This window comes from Emydura macquarii, unplaced genomic scaffold (assembly GCF_026122565.2).
Source record: "Emydura macquarii macquarii isolate MOO-44397 ecotype Brisbane River unplaced genomic scaffold, CSIRO-AGI_Emac_v2 contig_2457, whole genome shotgun sequence".
In the NCBI taxonomy this organism is placed as follows: Eukaryota; Metazoa; Chordata; order Testudines; family Chelidae; genus Emydura; species Emydura macquarii.
The window spans coordinates 958,864-981,635 of record NW_027132594.1 but is presented as its reverse complement, the minus strand read 5'-3'; the positions used below and the strand labels follow the sequence as shown (position 1 = coordinate 981,635).

The following is a 22,772-nucleotide window of genomic DNA, read 5'->3' as shown; positions in this document are numbered from 1 at the left end:
TTTTAGGTGGGTTTAGTTAGGAGGGGATGAGACCTCACTGGAGGCAGAACCTGCAAATTCTGGGTTTGCACTTCTTGTGTTGTTCTTGTAGGGCCTGTGATAAGTGGATGGTAGATAGCAGGGAGACAGGCATGCTGGCTGGCTGTGACAAGCACCGCACGGGGGTGGTGAGTGATGGTGGTAGAAAAAGACAGATGGTGCCTAACCATGAGATATGATGATGGGGGAGTGAGGGGCTGGGTGGTGGTAGGCAGGTGGATAACGGGAGGTGATCATGGGTAGCTGGGTAATGGTGTGCATCTAGGTAGTGAACAGTAGTGGACAGTGGGAAACTGTTGCAAAGCATGGTGACAGGTGGGCTGTAGGAGGCAGTTGTGGGCAAGCAGTGGAAGATGATGGTAAGTGGGAAGCAGCAGCAGCCACCTGCCTGGACTTGTGGGAGACCGTAATCAGGGCCCTGTTTACTCTATGGCACAATGGGACCTCATTCTATAGCAGTAACTCCAAAATTCCACTTCAACAGTGACTTATTTCATCCCTTCATTTCCATCCAGACTGCAAGCTGGACTCCATCTGTCACCTCAACCTGCTGCTGATTTGCTGAGGGAAGAGGGTAAGGGACATGTGTTGTAATCTAATTTACCTCCCCTTGCAGAGACCCAAGGAACCATAAGCACTGGAAGCAGGCAGAGTAGATGAAGAACAAAATACCATGTGATTGGCTATAGGAAAAATGCTGAACTCTACAACATCTTTGAACAATTCTATATTTCACAGCCATAGTATTGAAAAATCCACAGGGCCCTGAGATGAATGGGGGCAAATCACCTGTTTTAGAGCTATTTTTCAGACTGTGCAGGCTCAGCAGGGCAACGGTGGGTGCATCGACTTGTGCTTGGTTCACTCCTGTCATTATCTCTGCAACTGATAAAAGCCAGAAATGTAACTTGTTTTAAAACAAACATGCAGAGTTTGCAGCACAGTTCTGCAGCCATGGGCCTTGGCAGGGGTGGGAGGTAGCCTGTGGGTGGCAGGAAAGTGGGGGGGGGGGCGGTGTGAGGGAGTGGTGTGTGTGTGAGGGAATGGTGTGCAGGAGATGGGGTAAGAGTGCAGGCTGGCGAGCCAGGCAGAGAAGTGATAGAGAGAGGACAGAGCGGGGAGCAATGAGCAGCTCGAGGTGGGTAGGCTGGGGAGGTGATGGTGGGGGGTGAGGAAGGGCAGGTGCCACTGACAGGAGGGCTGGGGGCAGCAGTGCGTTGCTGGGTGACAGCTGGAAGCACCCACTGCTCTTATGGGAAAAACCAAACGAAAGCCCGGGGGAGGCGGAGGGGTGAGGGCGATATAGAACACACAGACTCATCTGCCCTTCCCACGCCCCCGTGGGTGTCCACCAATCAGGAGGCCTTTTACAGCCAACTCGACGGAACCGCCCTGAAACGCGGCGGGGGAGCCAATCGGAATGTGCGCTCCATCAACCAATCAGGCGGTGCCTTACAGACAGCCAATGGGCGGGGCGGGGCGGTGGTGTTGTCGTCGTCCTGTCAGGAGGCTGCGCCCTGCCTGGTCCCGGCCCGGCCCGCCGCGGAGTTGGGTGCTTAGCGGCTCGGGGAGGCCCGAGGCCTGCGCCTCGGAGTCTGGGTCGCGCCTTCGCCGGTGCCCGCAGCGGGCGGAGAGATGCAGCCTCCAGGCCCCCAGCAGCAGCCGCCGCCGCCGCTCTACGCGCCCAGCAACGGGGACTTCACCTTCGTCTCCTCGGCCGACGCGGAAGGTGAGAGCGGGGCGGGCGGGCGGCCCGGGGCGCCTCGGGCGGAGGAGGCGGTGGCGGCCCCTGCCTTGGCCACTAGTGGGTGGCGGGGGCTCCGGGGCGGCCGGTGGGCCCGGCAGCCTCTCTCTGTCTGGGCCCTGGAGGTGGCTGGGAATGAAACGTAACAACTTCCCCGCAAACCCCAGCTGCGCTCCCGGCCGCGCCCCATCTGCGTGGCACAGGCACCTGCCCGGGCGGCGGGTCTCAGGTTTGCGTTTTAGTTTTCACTGACCGGACGAGCTGGAGTTGGTTTGTTTGTTTTTTTTTTTTTTTTTTTTGTAAACTGCTCCGGGGAAACTTTACACGGACAGCACTAAAAATACCATAAACAAGACAGTCACGTCGCAAAAGCATGTCCTCGCTCGCGATATTCTGAGCACAATTGTTCCAGCTGCAGTTAATGGATGAATCCGGTTCTTTGGGCGTGTGCAATAATAGAAAACCGGAAATGGATAAAGGCATGGCCAGTGTAGTTTTATGATACAAAAAGTGATTCTGAATGGTGACAATCACTGTCCGTAAAATTGGGTTGAAAGAAAACATATTGTATTTTGACGTTTTAATTTATTTATGGACAGTGTTAAAATTGTACATTTTTTTAAATGACTCTGGATAGTTCGCAACACTGGCTCTCCTTCCCCATCACAGCGGTGCTGTCTAGGCTGCGCCGTGCAATGAAATGTCTGTGCTGGTGGGTGATGATGAGTGTGGAGGTGAGGTCCCTGCGTATGCCTGGTGTTAACTTACAGTATGATGCCTCTGAGAGTCACTCACAGCACAGAGCGGTGCGACCTGTGCTGTGTGTAATTTAGGGCCATAGTCTCCAGGCCCAGTAAGTGCACTGAGTAGTAGGTATCCAAAAGCCAGTGTTGGGCCAGATGTGTGACCATCACACTGTTACAATGTAGTAAATAGGCTGACAATACTTTGAGTGGCTGTAATGTACTAGAATGTGCTTTAGGAGAATGCTGCCTTAACATCTCAAGATGTGCGCTTGTGTTTAGTATGCCATCTGTAGTTCGACTAGCAGCCGTAACCTTTCCAAACCCCTTCATCCTTTCCCCCACACAAGCAATTGTCGGCTATAGGATTATGAATAATCACTGCATGTATATAATAACTTGTGGCTTTGAGAACATGTATAGGCAGACATGATCCAGGAGTTACATATGGCCCATCCTTAAACTACAACAAAGGTGGAAATGTACTAGAAAACTACAACTAAAGGGAGTGTTTATTCATTTATTAATACGCATAAGTTCTGGTGAGTAAAGTGTAAAAGTAGAATTAGGCAGGCCAAAAAAGAGTTTGAAGAGCAACTAGCAAAAGACACAAAACAATTTTTTTTTGCTGCTCATTTTTAAGTACAGAAAAGCCTGCCAAACAATAAGTGAGGGCACTAGATGAGTGAGGTACTAAAGGATACTCCTGTGGGCATTCTGTGCCACTGCACAAGTGCAGAATCCCCTGCAGATATTTTGTTTTCCCTCACAGAATAATTAATTCTGATGGGGAAGCAAAGGGAAGCATCACACGCCCCTCTCAGGCAGTGATCCCAAGTGGACATGTCGGTTTGGTCATCAGGAGCAGCTGGGGGAGATGTAAATCACCACCTTAGGGACATGTGGCTGGGTGTACGTGTGAGACTGTGTACCTTCCTCTTGCTCGCTATCATGGTGAACCCAGTGTGGAGGGGCAGGCCCTGGCATGTTTCTGGCTCAGGCGTGGGGCAGGCCTAGCCCTTGTACTGTGTCAGGGTTGGGTGCAGTCTTACTGCTGAGTCCATGTCCCAGGATGGGGGGGCCTGCAGTGCAATTCCCCCCATCTCCGTGCAGCCAGTGACCCACGCACCCCACTGCTGTGCTAGAACCTCCACTCCTATTGCCCTTCTAATCTAGGGCACCTGGGACTCAGCCAGGGGACATTAATTGTTGTTGCTTTATTTCTTTATTTTATATTATTTGATCTCACTGTTTTGATTCCTTCTTCCTATGTGAAGTTCTTGCATGTCTCCAGAGTGAATACTGGTTGATTGCATGACTCCCTTTCTCCTCCAGGAATGCTTTTTTTTCCTTCTGATTTTTGAGGTGGACACCAAATGAGTCTGCTTACATTCTTGCCAGATCTGGTGCTAAGGATCAAATACACCTTCCTTTAATGTGAGGATCCACTGATGCTTCATTTAGGGGGGAAAAAAACTGCTTTACTGCAAACATATTCAGTATTTTTCTTTCTATTTTAAGAATAAATTGTTTATTAAATTAGCCAGTCTGAGCAGAAATGTAATTCTAAAATGCACCATTTTGCACCATTTAAAAATCAGGGGTCATGGGGAGTATTTTCCTTAATTTTAAAATTGTTATAATTACATATTATTTTATTAGATATTAAGTTATAATTATAATTATAAGTTACACACACACACACACACACATAAATTTTAAACTTTTTAAAAATTGATTTTACATAAGATCTCATTATTTAGCTTGCAGAGTATATAAACTCCAGTGTATGCCTCTTATTTTGACATGCCTGGCCTGTTTTGAATGTGCATCCCCTAATGCGTCATTTTACATATAAATCTTCTCTGAATTATATTGCTAGTGTTTCTGACTACTCTATGCAGAAATGTGTTACTTACGCTAATATGTTTCTGACCTATTTCAACAATGTCTTGTTCAGTGACGGCAAAAAGCTACTGTTTTTTTGCTGGGTTCTATATTATCTTAGTCCAGGCATACTTGTGCTGCAAACTCTACTTGAGAGACTAACAGTAGCTCTGCCTGTGTGTGTTTAGGAAATGTTGAATAGTTATTTTTGTGACTTTTTTCTGTATTGTAGTTTAAATGAATTATTACTCAAAGTCCTGTATTAATATGCCTAGTAAGGAATCTATTTGTCAAACATTTCTTGAATCATTTTTGTTGTCTGTATTGTTAGACATTGTTGCTGAGAGGTATTTTGAAATAAATGACCAAAATAATTGAAACTGGTGTGATTAAATTGTTTTGACTAATAAACTATGGAGAATTTTTAAATTTTTGGCACAGAATTCCTCCAGGAGTAGGAGAAACTAAATAAAAATCTTTGCATCCGTCTTTGCTGCAGGGGATGTGAAGGAGATTCACACAGCTGAATTATTCTTTTTAAGTGAAAAATCTGAGGGACTGTACCAGATTAAGGTGTCAGTAAAAGAGTTTGGAACAAAATAAAACAGTAATAAGTCAGCAGGACCAGATAGTACTCACCAAAGAGTTGTGAAGGAACTCAAATATGAAATTGCAGAACTACTAACTGTGATATGTAACCTATCAATTAAATCAGCTTTTGTACCAGCTGACTGGAGGATAGCTAATGTGACACCAATGTTTAAAAAAGGCTCCAGAGGTGATCCTGGTAACTACAGGCATGTAAGCTTAACTTCCATACCGGGCAAATAGGTTGAAACTATAGTAAAGAACAGATTTAGCAGACATGTAGATGAACACAACTTGCTGGGGAAGAGTCAACATGGCTCTCGTAAAGGGAAATAATGCCTCACCTATCCCTTAGAGGTCTTTTAGGGAGTCAGCAAACATTTGGACGGGTGACAGTGTACATAGTATATTTGGACTTTCAAAAAAACCTGTGACAAGGTCCCTCATCAAAGGCTCTTAAGCAAAGTAAGCAGTCATGGGATAAGAGGGAAGGTCCTCTCATACATCAGTAACTGGTTGAAAGACAGGAAACAAAGGATTGGAATAAATTGCCACTTTTCAGCGTGGAGAGACGTAAATACCAGTGTCCCTGAAGGATCTGTACTGGGACTAGTGCTGTTCTACATAATCATCAATGATTTGGAAAAATGGGTAAACAGTGAGGTAGCTGAGTTTGAAGATGATGAAAAACTATTCAAGTAGTTAAGTCCAAAGTAGACTGCAGAGAGTTACAAAGGGATCTCACAAAACTGGGTGACTGGGCAAACAAATCGCAGATGAAATTCAGTGTTGATAAATACAAAGTAGTGCACATTGTGTCTTCCAATCTCAACTGTACAAACCAAATGATAGGGTCTAAATTAGCTGTTGCCACTCAAAAAAGAGATCTTGGAGTCATTGTGGATAGTTCTCTGAAAATATCCACTCAATATGCAGTGGCAGTCACAAAAGCTAACAGAATGTTAGGAACCATTAGGGATAGATAAGACCAATAAATGTCATACTTCCGCTATATAAATCTATATTATGCCCCCACTTTGAATACTGCATGCAGTTCTGGTCACCCCATCTCAAAAGAGACATAATGGAAAAGGTAGAGAGAAGGGCAATAAAAATGATTAAGGATATGGAACAGCTTCCATATGCGAAGAAACAAAAACGACTGGAACTGTACAGCTTAAAAAGAGATGACTAAAGGAGGTTATGATAGAGGTGTTTAAAATCATGAATGGTGTGGAGAAAGTGAATGAGGGAGAGTCATTAACCCCTTCACATAACACAAGAACCAAAAGTCACCCAATAAAATAAATAGGCAGCAGGTTTAAAACAAAAAAGTACTACTTCACACAACGCTAACCTGTGCTACTTGTTCCCAGGGGATGTTCTGAAGGCCAAAAGTATACATGGGTTCAAAAAAGAATTAGGTAAGTTCATGGAGGATAGGTCCATCGATGGCTGTTAGCCAGGATGGTCAGGGCTACAACTCCATGCTCTGGTTTTCCCTGAGCTCTCTGACTTCCAGATGCCAGGGGACTGGACAATGGGCTGGGTCACTTGATTGCCCTGTTCTGTTCTTTCCCTTTAAAGCATCTGGCATTGACCACTGTTGGAAGACAGGATACTGGACTAGATGGACCATTGGTCTGACACAATACTGCCATTCTTAAAATTTTAATCTATAACTAAAAAAACTAAATGAATAGGATTACAAAAAGCTGTGTATGTTCTTTTGTGTGCATGTGTCACTATTAGTATGATGAAGCAAAAGTTTAAACAGTGTTAGACAACATGATGGGTTTAAATACCTGCATCATGTCTACACCACAGCTTCCATTGATGGAACCAACCGTGTACAGATAAATTAGTTACAGATTTTCCCAGTGTAGATCACTGGCAAAAATTGCTATCTGGCATAAATACTATGCTCTTTTTCCACTACCTTGTCTCAATGGGCCAAGGAGACATACAATTTCAATTTAAACATTGCCAGTGATGGATAAGGACGGCCTCTGAGGCGGTAGTCCAGGTGGCAGTCCAGGGACAATTTCCAATTAGAAATAAATTTCCAAATGCCTCTCGCCTTCCATTTCTCCTTCCAAAATGACAGTGAACAGGGGGCCTTGCTTGCACTTACACCTGTCTATTGCTCAAGCTGATGCTCCCAAAAGCTAAGGAAGTTCTGTCAGACTAGTTCTAAGTTGCTGAAATCTAAGAATAAGAAAACTGCACAGGTGAGTGTGACATCTTACTCAGGTCACCTAGAACTAAGACCCACAGTGTTACAGCTCCACCTCCGTAGGAGAGAGCTTTGTTGCTGCTAAACTGTGTGTCAGCTTCCTGTGAGCACACCAGCTTGTTTGTCTTAACGGCAAACTTCAAGACTCTGCCAGTCAACCCCTTGCCTTCCAGGTGACAACCAGTGAACCCCAGTTCCCAAGTTTCCTAGAGATGTCTTTCTGCAGCATCTAGACCCTCTCACTAGACCCTCAGAGAAGGTATTAAGTTTGCTGCCTTTGGAGAGACAGAACACACACCAGCCTGTTAGTTTAGTTGAAGACCCACTCTTCAGTTTAATACACAACACTGAGATGGTTTTGTAATAAAACAAGTTTATTAACAAAGAACACAAGTTTAAGTGATTTCAGGTAAGTGAAAAAGATGGGAAAGGTTAGAAATTAAACAAACAAAACTCACTGTCTAGTGACTAAAATTAACTTCAGCAAGTTACAATTTCTGTCTAAGTTGGTTTCTCATTTATAGTAAGTTCCCAGAGATTTCAGCCTCTTTAGTTGAAGGATCCACCTTACTCAAAATTCAGGAGCTCTGGCCCCTTTTGTCCACCTAGTGATGGATGCCTCTGACAAAAGGAGGAGAAAGATACCTAGAAATAGAAATATTTTAAATTGTTTTGCTTGTTTTAAACAACTTGATTTAGTTTTGCTTCTACTCCGGGGCATTGCAGAAGTGCCTTTCAGATAGACTTGACTTCTGAGAGATTCGTGTCTTGGTGAACAAGTGTGTATACAGAGAGAATTTCATGGAGAAGGGATGTTATGGACAAGGCATGAAGGTGGGAGCAGAGAAAGGGAGGCAAATGGGAGTTTCACATGTTTTCTTTAATGAAACAAAGGGGTTGAAGCCAACAAAATTAGATCGGCGTTCTTGCCTGCAAGGTCCTACACCAGTATACCCACTACAAGCTTTTTACAAAAGCTGTGCTTATTTTAGTAGTAAATGATGATTGAAACTCTGTGTTCTTGAAGATTGATACTTATTTCCAGGGTATTCTCATTAACTTTTTAACATCCAACTGCAGCCTGGAATGGCATCCCCTCTTTTGTGACCCTTCCCTCATTTCCCATTTCTTCCTTTGTTCTGTTTTCAGTTATTACTCTGTTACTCTATCTCATTCTGCTTTGTGTATGCCACAGTGCAAACTAAAATGTGTCAGCATGTTTCACTTTGTGGCATGTATACATATGCAGACTGGAAGCTTCTTTACTTTGCTCCTTTTGTTTCTTTTAGTATTGTGCCCCGACTCCATCACTGTATGTCAGAGCAGTCTGAGAATCATTCCCGATAATAGGTCTGAATAAATAAAAGCAGGGCATATGGAGTTCTGGTAGTTTTCTTTTTTTTTTTATAATGCCTGTAAAATCCAGGTTACAAATTGAAATGCATCTATGAAAGGTTTTCCTGTTGTAACCAGTCATCCATACAAGGGGAAAATGGAGTGAAGTGGAAAGGTGCCAGTATGCAAAAAGTTGCATGCAGTGCACTTGAAGTGCTAAGCAAATTGTGACTATTGTGCCATAAGATAGCATTGTCATTTAACCGACATGCTCCACAATATAACACAAAGTAAATCCAAAACTGTTCAACAATAATGTCTACAGTTAGCTAAATAAGTGGGTTAACTTTAGACATTGAAGTTGGATAGCTTTGGCCTTAGACCAATAATTGAGATAGCTTTGTCAACATTTTCTATCTATATAAATATTTTTCACTTGCAAATTATGCAAATCTTACAGTGTACAATTTTATTCTATAACTGAATATTTCTCAGTGCTAACCTCTGTAGGGTGGACCTACTGGAATGCAAAAAAAACCCTGTGCAATTAAAACTGGCTTTTGTGAAAGTATAAACATGTATTTCTCTTTTTTTTTTTTTTTTTTTGGTCCAAGATCTTAGCGGTTCTATAGCATCTCCAGATGTTAAGCTAAATCTTGGAGGAGGAGCAGGAGGAGGAGAGTTTATCAAAGAATCTACTGCAACAACATTCTTGAGACAGAGAGGGTACGGCTGGCTTCTGGAAGTAGAAGATGATGACCCAGAAGATAACAAGCCACTCCTGTATGTCAAAATTGCTCTGAGATATCTATCTTCATTTTCTTATTAAGAACTTTGTTTTCCTGAACATTTGTGAGCTGTTAGTCTTTTTTTTGCTGCAACTAGGATTCCATGGTGATAAATGGCTTAACTTTAAGTTTGTCATTGTATTTGTAACATTGTACATCATTATATTTATTCAGGTTTTATTTTTGTATTGGGGGAGGAAGAAGCTAAAACATGTTGTTTACCTTGCCTTAGGGGAGGGTGGCAAGGATGAGGTAAAACTGGCCTTGGCTCATATAAAGTACCACAAAAGGTTGGTTTTCATTTACTTTTGTTTTTTAATGATTTAAAAAGATTTCAATCTTAGATTATGTTCTTTCTATCCTCCTCCTGTGTTGTGCTGCTATTAAATTGAGTTCATTTAGCACTGTTAACAATCAGCAATGCTGACTTATAAAATATTAAGTGAACACTAGGAGTTACTATCTGAAATAAAGGTATTGCAAATAGTGGTGGTCATCCCCCTACATTTTAAAGTAAGTGGACACAGATTTGGATTTAACTGTTCTGATATAAATTGACTTCATCAGGGTTTTTAAAAGCTAGAGAAAAAAATTCCTGCACTGTAGACTTGTCCACTAGAATTTCTAGATCAAGGCTGTTTCACTGAAACTCAATTTTAAAAGTATTAAAAATCAAGCACAGCTCTTTTCCCACATCCCTTCATGTTACGTTAAAGGGACATAATCTGTTTAAAGCCAAAAATTACCATGAAGCTAACAAACCTCTGCTTCCCCCTGTGTAAAGACGTATGGTTGGGCTTTGTGGTTTAATGGATAGCACACTTGAAAGTGGGTGAGCTGGGTTTTAGATCTGCCACTAACTTGCTATGTGGCCTTGGCATGACACTTAACCTTTGTTCTGCAGTTTCTCCTCTGCAAAATAAGGATAATGCCCTTTTTTTGTAAAACAGTTGGAGATGCTCAAATGAAAAGTGCTGGAAGACAACAGATACATTTGGAGATCTTAAAACACAATCTGCATTTCCTAGAGTAGTGAAGCCCAAATATTTTTGCATATGATAAAAGTTGCACACTAACCCTTTTTGTCAAAACAAAAAACAAAAAACCTAAGACCATGTTTTGTCTTTTTTTCTAGAGAGTTAGACTGCTGTATTGGAGGTGACAAAGCATAGGTGCTATCTATCACATAAGACCGTACATTGTAAAGGCCAAGTCTGTGCACCAAAGGGTGATCTATGCATTCCTAATGTTTATTATACCATGATTGAAGGATGAAGCCTCTAACCTTAATGTTTTTATGGATTAAAAAAATGCCTGGCTGCCAGAGAGCCAGCATTGACTCTATTCAGTTGAGTCAAGGTCAGATTTCAGAGGATAAACCCACCTTTATTGAGGGATGGCATTACATGGCTCACCTCCAATGACAGCCACCACCCCCTTGAATGAGAGAAGAGTCAATGTCAGGCAACAGATTAATGCATATACATGATGGAACTTTACTGAGTGGTGGGGCCATGACATAGAATTTAACTCCAGAAGTGAAATGATCACATCACATGACCTTCAGAATGAAATGTAAAAAGAATATGTGCTGGCTTTAGGGTAGATGGAGAGAAATGGATGCTTCTGTCCTTAAACAGTGGAAGGTGCAAAAAAATGATGGGGCAAAGTTCAGTAAAAATACCTTGCTAGAACAGAAGGAGATAAACTACCCTAGGATTTATACATGGAAAAATAGCTTCAGTAGAATCAATAAAGAATATTCCCAGTCTGAGAAGATTGCGTAGTTACCTGCTGTTTTCACTGGGCTTAACTCATTGTCCAGCTTTCCCGAGAGAAGGCTATAATAAAACAAAGCTCCTATTATTTCTAGAATACATTGTAACTGAGCATTATGGGGCATAAATCAGGCAATAACTTATTTTAATCATATTTAGCAGTTCTGTAGTGATTTTCATCTGTAGATCTAAAGTGCTTTACAAAAGAGGTCAGTATCATTACCCTGATGTCACACAGGTGAAAGTTGAGGCTCAGGGTGGTGAGGGATATGCCCAAGGTCACCAAGCAAACCAGGGCATGGCTGGGAATTGAACCCAGATCTGTGCCTTCTAATATGGTGGTCCTGATTCTGTACTTTCAGATCTGTGCTCAGGTGGACAGATGCAGGAAGTCTTCTGAAGCTCCCTACTTCAGAGCTGCCTAGTTCCAATTGGACAGTGGCAGCCCTAACTTACACTACTGATTTAAACTCCCTCAATGACTGAACACCCATAGAGGATCAGATATAGCAGAGTTCTGCTTTGCTCACCCCCTCCAGTCAATGTCTGTGTTCTACTCCTGGAATGCCCCCTCCTTTCCCTTATGCCCTGGTTGAGGGGGCAGTAGAACTCAACTCTGCCAGATGTCTGCCAGTGGAGAGTTCTGCAGAGGGCAACTCTCCACTGGCCATCCCTGACTATTTTAAGGCTAATTTGTGGCCTTGAAGCAGGGGTGGGAGATTAGAGAGTAGCAAGATCTGCTAGAAAATCTTTTACTGGTTTGATCAGCCCTTAATTTTTGCTGTTACTCATGCTGGAAACCAGCCATTTGAGCTATTGGCATAAATTGGCCTGGGGAAAAACTACCCAGTTGAAGCAAATGACACCCTTCCTTTAATTAAAAGACCATCAAGTTCAACTTGTTGGTATGCTTTTTTAAACACTTTGACGATTAATGAATGCTACACTTTTGTTCCTTTTTGGGATCATGCATTCTTTAGTTGCATTACAAATAAATGTAATGTGTGTATGCAGTTGCATAGTTCCATGTATATAAACTTTAAAATATCATGATAACCTTGCCAGATGAATATGGCATACATGTGCCTAGATGTTGGAGGACAGAAGCTCTACCTTAATTCAGACTGTTAGGATACTTTACCCTTCTCCTATGTTCCCAACCACAGTATTTATTTCCATATAGTTAATGATAAAATTGCATTAATGTTGAATACGGTTGTTAGGAGTTTAATGAGGGTTAATTGAAGAAATATTTAAACAGTAAAAATCATGTTTATCTCACTAGAATGTTGAGGTCTCATTTTATGCTGCACAGTGGTATATCTTGGAAGTATTCCCTTCTTGAGTGTCACTGTAAATGAAAGCATGCTGGTAATGAACAAACTAGACTCACTGCTTAATTAACCGGATCTCATAGATGAATTATTCTCCTTACACAAACTATTCTTGTACCAAAATATGTAGTAAAGGGTTTTTTTTGTTTGTTTGTTTGTTTTTTAACAATTGTAGAGAGGAACTGGACATTGATCTGAAGGATATTTACTACAAAATTCGATGTGTGTTGATGCCTATGCCATCTCTTGGGTTTAATAGGCAGGTAGTGAGAGATAACCCTGACTTTTGGGGCCCTCTGGCAGTTGTCCTCTTCTTCTCAATGGTTTCATTGTATGGACAGTTCAAGGTAGGTATAGACCTTTTATTTAAAGAGAACTTTAAATATTGGGACTTGAATGCTAAATAGTCTATCATATTCCTAGACAGGTAGAAAGCCTCTTCTCCCCATGTAGTGAGTATAGTGAGAATAGAACGTTTAGTCCCAAATATTAGTCTGCATATTAAATAACTTACAATACTATACTAAATGTTCCTTGAACTACATCTCTTAGGTTAATTAGAATAAAAATGTCACATTTTTTTCTCTGAAATGTAAATGAAGGAAGGGTAGGATTTCTGGAGGCTTGTAACGATATGCAATCTGTCAGATGCTGTATACTAAGTGGAATGATTAAAAATATAAAACACCTACATAATAGGTATATTTCATTACAGTGCTAAAATAAAAGATGGCGCCTTTATAGTGCTGTTTCATCTATGTTAAATAAAATGTAAACTGTGACTGAAACTGAGGGACCCTTAGGGATCAGTGATGAATATGTCACTTAAATTTCTGTCATTTGGTAAATCATAAAGTGTCTGCACCATGCTTTTCTGTATGAACACATTCCCACCTCTGAGATCTTCTCTCATCCTCTACCACCGTCATCTTTCTGAATTGCACAGTGAAAAAGATACTTGGCTTTCCTACATCCTTCACTAAAAGGTTGGGGGGCAGGAAACCATTAGGAGACCACTCCAATTACCCAGGCGCACATTGTTGCAAACATCCTTTGTAAGGATATTTCTTTTAGAAAGGAGAAAAGTTAGCTATGTGTCCATCTATATTTAGTAATAAATTATGTTAAGTAAGATATCTAATTTAAAAGTGGCTTATTCAGATGGCAGTTAGATACTTGCTGGTTGAACTTCTGTATTATAGTCAACTAGTAAATTATTTTTCATATTTTAAACTTACTTACTGATTTTATTTCCAGAGAACCTTTGTATAAAGATCTTGAATTTATTGTGGTTACAAATAATGCCATAACTTGTCTGATACCTTTTTCTACTATTAATCTTACCTCCACAATTAAATAACTTCTCTGTCTCCCTAATACCTCTGTCTCTTGTCAGTAGACTTCTTCCATGATTCCTTCAGAACTCAGGGAATGCAGCTTTTGATTGACCCGCAAGAATTATTGTATAGAGATGGTTGGCCTTTCTTTCGCTTTTCCATTAATGCGTAAGCAAAACATCCCTGGTAGTGCTTCTAATAACTGCCACCTTTAAAAAGTGACAGAACTTAGATATGATCCTAGGTCTCCTTTTGATTCTTTGATGTTGTAGTTTTAAGGGTGACACGCTGTCTTTAGGGATGGCAGAATACTATCATTAACCACCAAGAAAGGAAATATAGGCTGAATGCTGATTTTCTTTGTTTTTTGTTGGTTTAAGCCAATTGCTCAATGTTGTCTGAGCATGCTTTTCATTGGGGGTGAAGGGATGTTGGTTTCCCTCTGTGTTTCAAAGTAGAATGAAAACAAACATGTTCCAAAGTTATAAAATCTGAGACTCAGCTGAACATTCTCATCAGTGGACTCACTAAGATTTAGCCAGAGTTGTTCTTTTTACTGACACTTTCCTGTTCTGATGATGATGCTGCATGTAAAATACTGGTTTTACCATATTTTCTTGTTTTAAGTATTCCAAACGCACTATTAAGCTTGTCAGAAAAAGTTATTGCATAAATAATAAAACACCTCAATTTTATTGCTAAATTCTATTGTAATACTGAGCAATACAAGGTTGGCTACAGTTGATTCTTTCTTATTAAACCAAAATGAATTCTGAATTATAATGAAAATAATTTATTGGTAAGAATTAATTGTTCTCTCTCTTTTAAGGTGGTTTCTTGGATTATAACTATTTGGATATTTGGATCCTTGACAATTTTTTTATTGGCCAGGGTTCTTGGAGGAGAAGTAAGTAGCATGTGAAAGTGTGATTGAAATATAAAATATCTCAGTCAAAATATTCAGAAGTGACTTGGTTTTTTTGGGTGTCCAACTTGGGGCACTTTAAAGTCGCCTAGTTACTTTTTCAAAAATCTTGACCTTCCATATTTAGACTTGAATTATAGCATAGTGCTCTCTGTGGAGTACATTGGTGTCTGTTGAAATTGAGATTCAAGGTAAATTCTTAGAGCTAGTAATATAAAAAACTCTAGCAAATATAGGTGCTAGCTAGTGAACAGGTTTTGATTAAAAATAAGAACCAATCCAAATCTTTGCCTTAAATTCTAACTAATTCATTTGTTCACATAAAATTGGATTTAAAAAACAAAACCCTTGGTCAGTTTCACATGTATGTATTTAAACTGCTCTCACTTACATTTTTGGTTCTGATGAGGTTGTATCAATTTTGGCTGCTAACTTGAACTTGCATCATGAACTTCAGCATCCCAATGGGAGAGTTATTTTTGTGTAATGACTAATTATGGATTTTCTGAATTAATGACTGTTGTCAAGATGACTGTTTAGTTTGAAATCTGACAATGTATTTCTTATATACCATACTAATTTCTAAATGCTGCAGTAATTATGTAACACTTATTTGAAATGCATTACTCTACCATTCATTACCAGTAAATAACCTTGTCATTAAAAAGACTGGAAGTAACCAGTTATCATAACTTACATATATTACCCTGTGAAGTTACATTTCATTTAATGACAGTAATATACAAAAATTCACTTTGCACATTTTAATTGCTTTAATTCTGAGCCATAAGACAGACAACACTACACTTAAATTTTGTCATGATGGAATTAGTAATTATTCCAGTAAGTGTTTTCGCTATTGACAAAAGTTATGAGCTAGATGGAAGAAAACCTTTGTATTCTTTACTGATTTGATTTATAAATTTCAGGTTGCATATGGGCAAGTTCTTGGTGTGATAGGATATTCTCTACTTCCACTCATTGTAATAGCACCTGTCCTCTTGGTGGTTGGATCATTTGAAGTTGTATCTACACTAATAAAAGTGAGTTCCTTAATGTTTATTGAGAAAAAACTTGTTTTTCTTTAAAGTCACTATGCAGAACTTGTGCTTCAAAATATTATGTTGCCCTGAACCAAGTAATAATTTTAGTAACTTGTGATAGCATTTTAAAAGTAGTACTTGAATTCTTGTGACCCTCTTGTCCAATATGGCAGATAATGACTGCTAACAAGCTCTGGATTAAAGAAAGCTTTATTCTTTGAATGCTGAGTTTAAGGCCCCATAGTCCCTTTGCTACAGTAAATGCATATGGATAACTGTCAGCCCCTATTGAACTAATAATCCCTGTACTCTTTATTTTTTTTTTTAAAAAAGCAGATATTTAGTATCAGCATGTTTATGCAGGAAAAGGGGAAGTAAGTCCCAAAATAAACAGTCACTCTGTCTCCCCATAATTCAGTATATTATATGTTTAGTTATTGCAACGTTAATGGTAACATCAGTCATGGTTCAGAGACCTCCCAGTGGTGGTGGTAGTAGTAATCTACAAAGAAGATTTGTCCAGTGTCCTCTGCCGGTAGTGCTGGCAAAATTTTTCAGACAAAAATTTTTTCAGCAAAAAAACCCGCAGATTTGGTAACACTGAAATGTTTTGCAAATTTGTGTTGGTTTGCCAAATTTGTGTCCAAAAATTTCAGAAAAAGTAGGAATGTTTCATTTTTCAAACTTTTCAGTTTGAAATTCCCTTCAAATTTTTTTTAAACAAACCATATTTTGCAACTTTTCCGTTTCCTGAAAGCTTCCAAAAACTTGAATTTTGATTTGAACCAAAACATTTTTTCTTTTTTGAATTTCTGATGAACCAAAAAATCTTTTATTTGCACAGCTTTACCTACCAGACCTGTGGCAACTTTTAATGAACTGTACTAGCATGGCAGAAGTTCCCTGAACGTATGTCTACCCGCAGTTAAAAACCTACGGCTGGCCCATGCCAGCTGACTTACATGTGTGTGGCTCAGGGTAAGGGACTGTTTAATTGCAGTTTGGGCATGAACTAGAGTTTGGGCTCTAGCATCCTGCGAGGTGGGAGGGTCCCAGAGCTCAGGCTGCAGCCTGAGTCCCAACATCTACACTGCAGTTAAACAGCCCCTTAACCTTAGCCCGAGTCAGCTGACATGGGCCATGGGCCAGCGGTAGGTGTCTAATTGCACTATAGAGACACCCTGAGGGGTTTCAGAGCTATGTGAGATTCTTTAAAGGCTATGCTACCTGAGCACAACTGCATGAATCTTTACTTGCACCAGTTGCCAAATTTTGGGTGGGTGGAGGGGTTGTCACTCAAAAGGTCACCTTGCTGGTTCTGTTCTGTATTCCTTTTGTATTGATCAGTATCATTAGTTTATCTTTACTGTTGGCTACCAGTAACCACTCTTAATTTCTTCAAGCTTGAATTACACTTTAGTTACCCTGCAATTGCACTCTGGTTGTGGCTTTCCTACCTGTAATTACCATTAATTTGTATAAGCAGAAGGTTAATCATTATTGAATTACCTGTCCATTAATTAATACATAATTCTAAAAATAGGGTTACATTAGTTACATGGTCATTATTTTTATAGTCTTATAGTAACTTTAAGCAGATATGTGCACGATTCTCACTTATGGGTTTCCAGTGCAAAAAATACATGATCTACCCTGTATCTAAGACATTTTAGCCCTATGAAGCACCTATATATTGGCTTGAGGGTCTGTACTAGTGACAATCTTCCATCCTGAGGGGCTCAGGAATATTCCAGCCAGTTCTTTTCCAATTACAGTCAGCAAAGGAGCTCCCTAACAATTCCAAGTGATGCAGCTCAAGCCTTTATTGCTACAGCCTTTGCTAGAGGCTATGAGTATGTTACTGAATTCCAGTCACTAACCTCTTCTCCTTCCTGACACTACCTCCACAGAACCCCAGTTTAGCAGTCACATGCATGAGCATCTAATCACAGGACTTTTTGAGACTATATGCGTGTCCCTGGAGCTGTAACTACATTAGGTCAAAGGTAAAAGTTGCTCTGCTCCCATTAATGGTCCCCAGGTTTATTGCTGCCAGACTAGCAGTATAAGAACCTCTACTCTTTTCTTTGTGTGCGGAGAATTCAGAACAGTTTCTTGTATACAGTTATTTGTGAATTGACGTTAATGTTAGAGGAATTTTGTTTTGTTTAAAGAAAAAATAAAATTCCAGAAGTAACGAACATACAGTTTTAAGAGATGTATGTCTTGTCTTGCTAAGTTTCCATTCAGGAATGAGAAGAGATTTCTTGGCCTAGGAAAAATCCATTCAGCTAAAATGGACAAACTGAGCGGAATAGCTATTGCAGAATGAGCTATTTGAATGTACTATTAAATATTGCAATTAAATTCAGATCCTATCTTATTCTGGAATAATTTCTCCATGTAGATATTTCTCAAGGTGCTCTAACAAATAAGCAGGCCAATCTCCAGTCTCCTTATGAAGGAGGGTTTATCAGATGGGGAGTTAGAAAATCTTCGAGACAGGGAAGTCTCAAGGCACAAGTTTTGGCAAACTCACTCAAGATTAAAGGGGTCAATCAAGGAGAAATTGCCCCCAAACGAGTCCTGTAAATGACATGGGAGGTCTCAGGATCTGAGATCTTCTTGTAGAGCTGGGGAAAGTACTTATCTGAGATTCAGTCTTAGGAAGACTTTCCAGTACTTATGTGTACAGGTTTTTGGAAACATTGCTTGCCACAGGCTAAGGTCCTTTGGCAGTCCCTCCAATTCATAGATTTTATTTTACACCAAATGCACTAAACCGTCTTGCTTGAGGACAATCGGTGTTTGGTTATATGTTACATTATGACCTGGTTAGCTTGATGGACTAGAGCAGGAGTGTCTAACATCCAGCCCGTGGGCCGGATATGGGCCACCAATCTTTTTGGTCTGGCCCCTGATGGCAGCGCGCACTGCCGCGAGATCTCGCAGCATTGTACTCTCTGGCGGTGTCGTGCACTGCTGCCAGAGGGTACAATGCCATGAGATCTCACAGCATCACGCGCTGCCATGAGATCTGTGCTCTCTGGCGGCAGTGCGTGGAGCGCTGTGTGCACAAGACACCGCGCTGCAAAAGTGCCTAGTATTTCGATTTATGGTATGTATGGCCCACTTGAAGTTCATTTAATTCAAATCTGGCCTGCCATAGCAAATGAGTTTGACACCCCTGTACTAGAGGTTTGTGTCAGGGCTCACTTTGTCTGAGGCAAGGCAGCTAGTACTTCTTGCTTCAAGATGTCCATGACGAGCACGTGCACAATAACTACTTATGCCACACTCTGCCTATTCAGTAAGCACTGCTGCATGTGTTCAGTCTTTTTGAAGTGTTCCTGCCTTGACTTTGCGAATATGATTATGCATCCAAAACAGAGCAATCTAAACTTGCCTGCAACCTGGAGGTTTTGTTTTTTTCAGTGGGCAGTATATTAGAACAGTTCTGTTATTTGGGGAGACATTTTACAGGCTATAGAGGGATTGGGCCAGATGAGTTCTGGGAGTTCTTAAATCCCATTTCTGAGATAACCAATATGGGTTTCTTGTTGGCATTTGTTGTTATTTCTTGTAGTAGTTACTGCCTCATTTTCCCATTGGTACATCCCTGGAATATTGTAGTCTTCAAGAGTGAGACTCCTGCCATAGATGGCATCTTTAGAGAAGGGAAAACTAATTATATGTAGGGAAGAATTTGCAGATATAGAGTAAGATTTCTAAAGTTGCCTATGTACAAGGTCATTTGAAAATCCCAGTCTCCCACTCTAGGCAGTCAGGTATATGTTGCTGTTCCTCATCTGGGATGTTGATATTTACAGAATTTTTAAAAATACATTTTTTTTATGTCTATAGTTAAGGGAAGCTCTTGCTTCCTGTTATTGAAAGGAATTGGTTGGTATGTTCCAGAGCCCTTTAGGTGGGAGCATGCTCAGTAAAGCAGAATAAAGTAACCAGACAACAGATGCTCGAGGAGGCCAGATCTTTTAGTTTTTCCCATGATTTGCACTGGAGATGCAAGACCCAAGAGTAAAAATCTTGGAAGATGACTTATTCAGAGAAGCAGACTTACAGTGAATGATCATGAAAAAAGTTAAAGATGAGGAGGACTAAAACAAAACGAAAAGTTGTTGAAAAGTGCTCCCTCGGAATAAAGGTCCAAACTAACAGTTTGCCTTATTGTAACTATACACCAGGGGTGGCCAACTATACACCACATGTGGCTCTTTTACAGTTAAAGTGCGGCTTGCAGAGCCCCCTATGCCTCCCTCCCTTTCCCCTAATCCCCCAAAGTCTCTGCCTACCAAACTCGGGTGGGGAGCTTGGAGCTTCTGCCTGGCGGCAGGGTGGTGGGGCTAGAGGATTCTGCCCAGCGGGGAAGGGGATCTTAGGGGATCAGTAAGTTTGGCCACCCCTGTTACAGACTTTTAAACTCAAATAAGTGTACTTGCAGATGCTTGAGACCACATAGTGACCTCCATTGTAATGTGCTTTGAGATCTGTTGAGGAAAACCGATACATAAGAGCTAGATATTATTAGTATGAATACATGTAGGTACAATCTCTCAAATACCCATGAATGAAAACACTTAGAAACCAGCTTGGTGCATCTCTTTGAACACAAAGAAAATAACATACCATGCATTCTCAATGTAACCCTCAGAAGAAAATTTGAGGTTTCTTTCCTAATGGCCTTCAAAAGAAATACTGAATTTTTTTATTGGTATCTGGACAGATTTTCTTGTACTGTCAGCTAACACTATACCTTTTTCTTTTTAAGCTGTTTGGAGTCTTTTGGGCTGCATACAGTGCTGCTTCATTACTAGTTGGAGAAGAATTTAAGACTAAGAAGCCCCTTCTGATTTATCCAATATTTTTATTATACATCTACTTCTTGTCCTTATACACTGGGGTGTGACCTGACGTGTTGGATGTGGCCAGAAACAATATTTTATTCACATGGACACTGGTAAAACATAAGATTAAGGAGACTGGAGAAAATAGAAGCAACTGTTTTGTATCCAGTTGTTGAAAGGTTTTAAGGTCATATTTGTGTATATTATTTAATTAAGCAATTATAGCTCTGTGGATTTGTATCAAAGCTCTAGGTTTAAGATTATTTAGATTTTCATTAACTATAAGAATCTTGTGTTTTATAAGACGGTGTAGCAAACATACAGATTGATACCTGTGCCAAAAGCACCAGGACCAGATTACTATATTTCATTGAAGAGATGAGAAAATATTGGTAATGGTCTCAAAGTGCAATTGTTCTTTTCAGTTAAACACAGGTGGCTTTTTTGGCACAGTAAATTCTATATATATTTATGAAACAATCCTGGTGGTTCACAGAATAGGCTCTATAATTGAAACATGAAGATACTAGTATTTTTTAAGTTAGAGCTGCATATTTCTTTGATTTTTGGCTTTTGAGTTTTTATAAATTCCAATTTGTTTTGAAAAAAAAACTTGTGTGTGTATTTTGTATCTATTGTGTGTGGCATATATACTCTTTGTTTAAGGATGAATATTGGGTTTTTAACACTTGAAGACCCACGTATTTGAATTCAAGTTCTCATTTATATTTCTGCCCAAAGGAGCAAGACATATACTGTGTGACATTAATTCATTAAATGACTTATTTGCAGAATCAAATTATTTTACATTTAACAAGATCTGAATTTGAAGTCACACAAAACAACTTTCAGCTGTGGCAGTGGAGTATAGTGTGGGAGAAGGAAGATGATGTATCAAATTTATGTGACCTTAAGCAATGTTGTTTTAAAATGACAAAATAAACAGAATGCTTCCCTAACCTTGTATCGGTTTTGTAACACCTTGTTCTGTATTGCTTTTTAATAGTATGTAATTTAACCAGTCTGGAGTGTTTTTCTAATATACTGTTCATCTTTGTAAAATGAAGTATTAAGATTCTTAAAAGCCTGATTCTGCCTCCATTAAGGAAGGCAGAATTAGGGCCTTCGTTAGCAACAAATTCAGTCACACTAATTTTGACTACCAAATTATGTAATATTGTGATAACCTATTAAATAATTTCTGTGTATACTATATAAATTGTTCATGTAATAGTACATGTTCATAATATTAATGGAAATGAGTCTTCTTCACAAAGAAGAAAATGTATTGACAGTAACTTAGCACGATACTAACTTTATCATAAAAAGTTTTTGTATCGTAATGTATCGTATTGAAAGCTGTTTGCCATCTTTAGTAGGTAACATTTGGAAATAGGTCTTGACTGACTTGCAAAAATTTTTTTTGCAAACTTTTGTCTCTTAAAAAAAATATACAACCAAAGATTCTTATTGCAAATAAAAAACCTATCAATCATTATAAGTTGCTTATGCTATATAGTAGTCACAAACGACTATGATTTAGCTTCAATTCTGCAATGTTTTTAATAAAATTATCCATGTAACATGAAACTTAATTATTAATTGTATGTAATTTATAATTTTAGTAATATTCATTACTGATTACATTTTAGACTTAAATTCTCAGCCTACAAAGGAAACTTTAGTTACTATAACTTGCTTCACTGCATAGATACCTGGTGGTTTTAAATTAACTACTTAAAGTTGGTACTGGATAGACGCTGTGATAGCAAATCCTAGCTGTGCTAAGTCTCACTGTACTGTAAAAATAGAATAACTTTGGTACCATGATCAGCTTTTAAACCAATCTTTGACTTCAGTGGAAGATTTGGTTGAATAAGAACTGCAAGATTTTATACTAAACAAATAGTACGAGTTCTAAAAATAGGTTATATATCTACAGTTTAGTGAACCTTAACCTGTATTAATGTATTTTACCAATTACCTTATTGCATAAGTAAGTGAAATTCATATCCCAAAATGTTTTGAAAGTATATGTACAGTTTTGAAAAAGCATGCGCATTAGCAAATCAGTTCTATCATGTGATTCTGGAAGAAGTCAGAATAATGTGGTTCTCCTATCTTTACAAT

At 39.6% G+C, this 22,772-nt stretch overlaps 1 protein-coding gene across 1 annotated transcript; it reads left to right on the top strand.

Moving 5' to 3' along the window:
* Window positions 1-1,524: 1,524 nt before the first annotated feature.
* Window positions 1,525-21,606, top strand: YIPF4 (Yip1 domain family member 4). Its single transcript, XM_067562655.1, has 6 exons — window positions 1,525-1,768; window positions 9,187-9,355; window positions 12,648-12,819; window positions 14,639-14,716; window positions 15,664-15,777; window positions 20,567-21,606. Exons 1-6 carry the CDS (start codon window positions 1,675-1,677, stop codon window positions 20,702-20,704), a joined length of 765 nt encoding a protein of 254 aa, XP_067418756.1. The 5' UTR covers window positions 1,525-1,674; the 3' UTR covers window positions 20,705-21,606.
* The last annotated feature ends 1,166 nt before the right edge of the window (window positions 21,607-22,772 follow it).